This window comes from Austrofundulus limnaeus, unplaced genomic scaffold (genome assembly GCF_001266775.1).
Source record: "Austrofundulus limnaeus strain Quisiro unplaced genomic scaffold, Austrofundulus_limnaeus-1.0 Scaffold3579, whole genome shotgun sequence".
Classification (NCBI taxonomy): Eukaryota; Metazoa; Chordata; class Actinopteri; order Cyprinodontiformes; family Rivulidae; genus Austrofundulus; species Austrofundulus limnaeus.
This window is the reverse complement of record NW_013955981.1, coordinates 1-1,553: the sequence shown is the minus strand read 5'-3', so window position 1 is coordinate 1,553 and position 1,553 is coordinate 1. Positions and strand designations below refer to the sequence as shown.

At 38.4% G+C, this 1,553-nt stretch overlaps 1 protein-coding gene across 1 annotated transcript in view; it reads left to right on the top strand.

The window, feature by feature from the left end:
* The window catches only part of LOC106511917 (intraflagellar transport protein 172 homolog), a gene marked incomplete at both ends in the record, with an annotated part of 2,987 nt that extends 1,670 nt beyond the window's left edge, over positions 1–1,317 (top strand). The window contains 3 exon segments of the mRNA XM_014000638.1: positions 855–953; positions 1,040–1,149; positions 1,254–1,317. Coding sequence (XP_013856092.1) covers positions 855–953; positions 1,040–1,149; positions 1,254–1,317 — 273 coding nt within the window.
* Between the last annotated feature and the right edge of the window lie 236 nt (positions 1,318–1,553).

The following is a 1,553-nucleotide window of genomic DNA, read 5'->3' as shown; positions in this document are numbered from 1 at the left end:
TATTATGACTTTATTCTCATAATATTATGACTTTATTCTCATAATATTATGACTTTATTTTATACGACTTTAATGTTGTATTATTACGACTTTATTCTCGTAATTTAAAAATAATTTAAAAAAACCTCATTGTGTGGCCATAATACTCCGTCGTATTATGGAGCCCGCGAGGGGACATGGAGGGACTATTTTTTCTTTTGCGTTACCTCGCAACCGTTTGCATTCCTTTGCAACATTGTTTTTTTTCTTTCCCACGCAAACATTTGCTTTGTATGAACTGAATGATATCAGACTTCTATTTTGAAATATCCGGTTACCAAAATAGGATTTATCGCCACAAGTTTGGGAAATTGACGCTTATATTTTGTGTCTGCACAGAGTTAAAATATCTGCATATTAAATATCTTCATGTGTGAGTGATACATTTAATCCAAAGCTGAATTAAAGTAGTATTATGGTGAGCAGGTGAAGTTGTTAATAAACCAACAGTAATTCACTTGCCAACTTCAATGACTTCAACAAGAAAAGAAAAAGACTTAAACATTTTTTCTTTTCCTCTTTGTTGGTCATTTTCCATAGAAATGAATAAAACGTATTTTTATAGTCAGAAATATGTTTTCTTTTACCCGCCATATTCAAAAATGTTTTTTTCTTCCTTGCCTTTCAGGTCAAGTAGTTCTGGCGGACATCTTGAGTTCGGTTGACTCCAAGAGACAACCCTGTAGATTCACATCCAGAGTTTTATTAAAATCCATCTAGTACTTTATGAGATATTTTTCTAATAAACAGAAAAAACAGTCAGTTATATTATTACCCACCTTTCGAGGAATGAAATAAATGTGTTTGTGTTGAAGGCAGCGGAGCTGTCCATCAAGTTCCTGAGTGCAGACCAGGCGGTGGAGGTGGTCCAGATGGTGGGACCGCGCTTCGCGCAGCGCAGGAAGTTCGACACTGTGGGTGAAAACACACATGCGAACAACTCCCAGAGAATTAAAACCTGTAAACGTGAAACGACTTGATGTTTCCGTTTGTGTCCAAGGCCGCTGAGCTCTACCTAAACCTGGACCTGATCAAAGAGGCGATTGACGTCTTCATCCAGGGAGAGGAGTGGAACAAAGCCAAGAGAGTCGCCAAGGAGATGGAGCCGAGGTTTTTAGAACGCTCCAGTGTCACCATGGTTGCTGGAGGCAAAACATGGGCAACAATTAAAGAGAAATACTTTGTTTTTATTGTAACTGATTCTGGTTGTGCAGGTATGAGGATTATGTGGACCAGAAGTACAAAGAGCAGCTGAAGAACCAAGGCAAAGTGGACTCTGTGAGTCCACTTTCTTTTGCTGGAGATCATTTTCTCTTTGACAGATCGTGTTCGTTACCTAGTGCTAAACGTTTGGGCCTCCAAACCACAACGCTTTTCACCAGTGGTGGGCACCAGTCTGCTAAAGTGCAAATCCTCTAATTGTGGACCTAAATATTCTGTTTACGCTTTAGCGATCTTACTAATATTTATAATTCATAAGCGGATTTGTGCTTTCTAAAATTAAAATGCAGTAC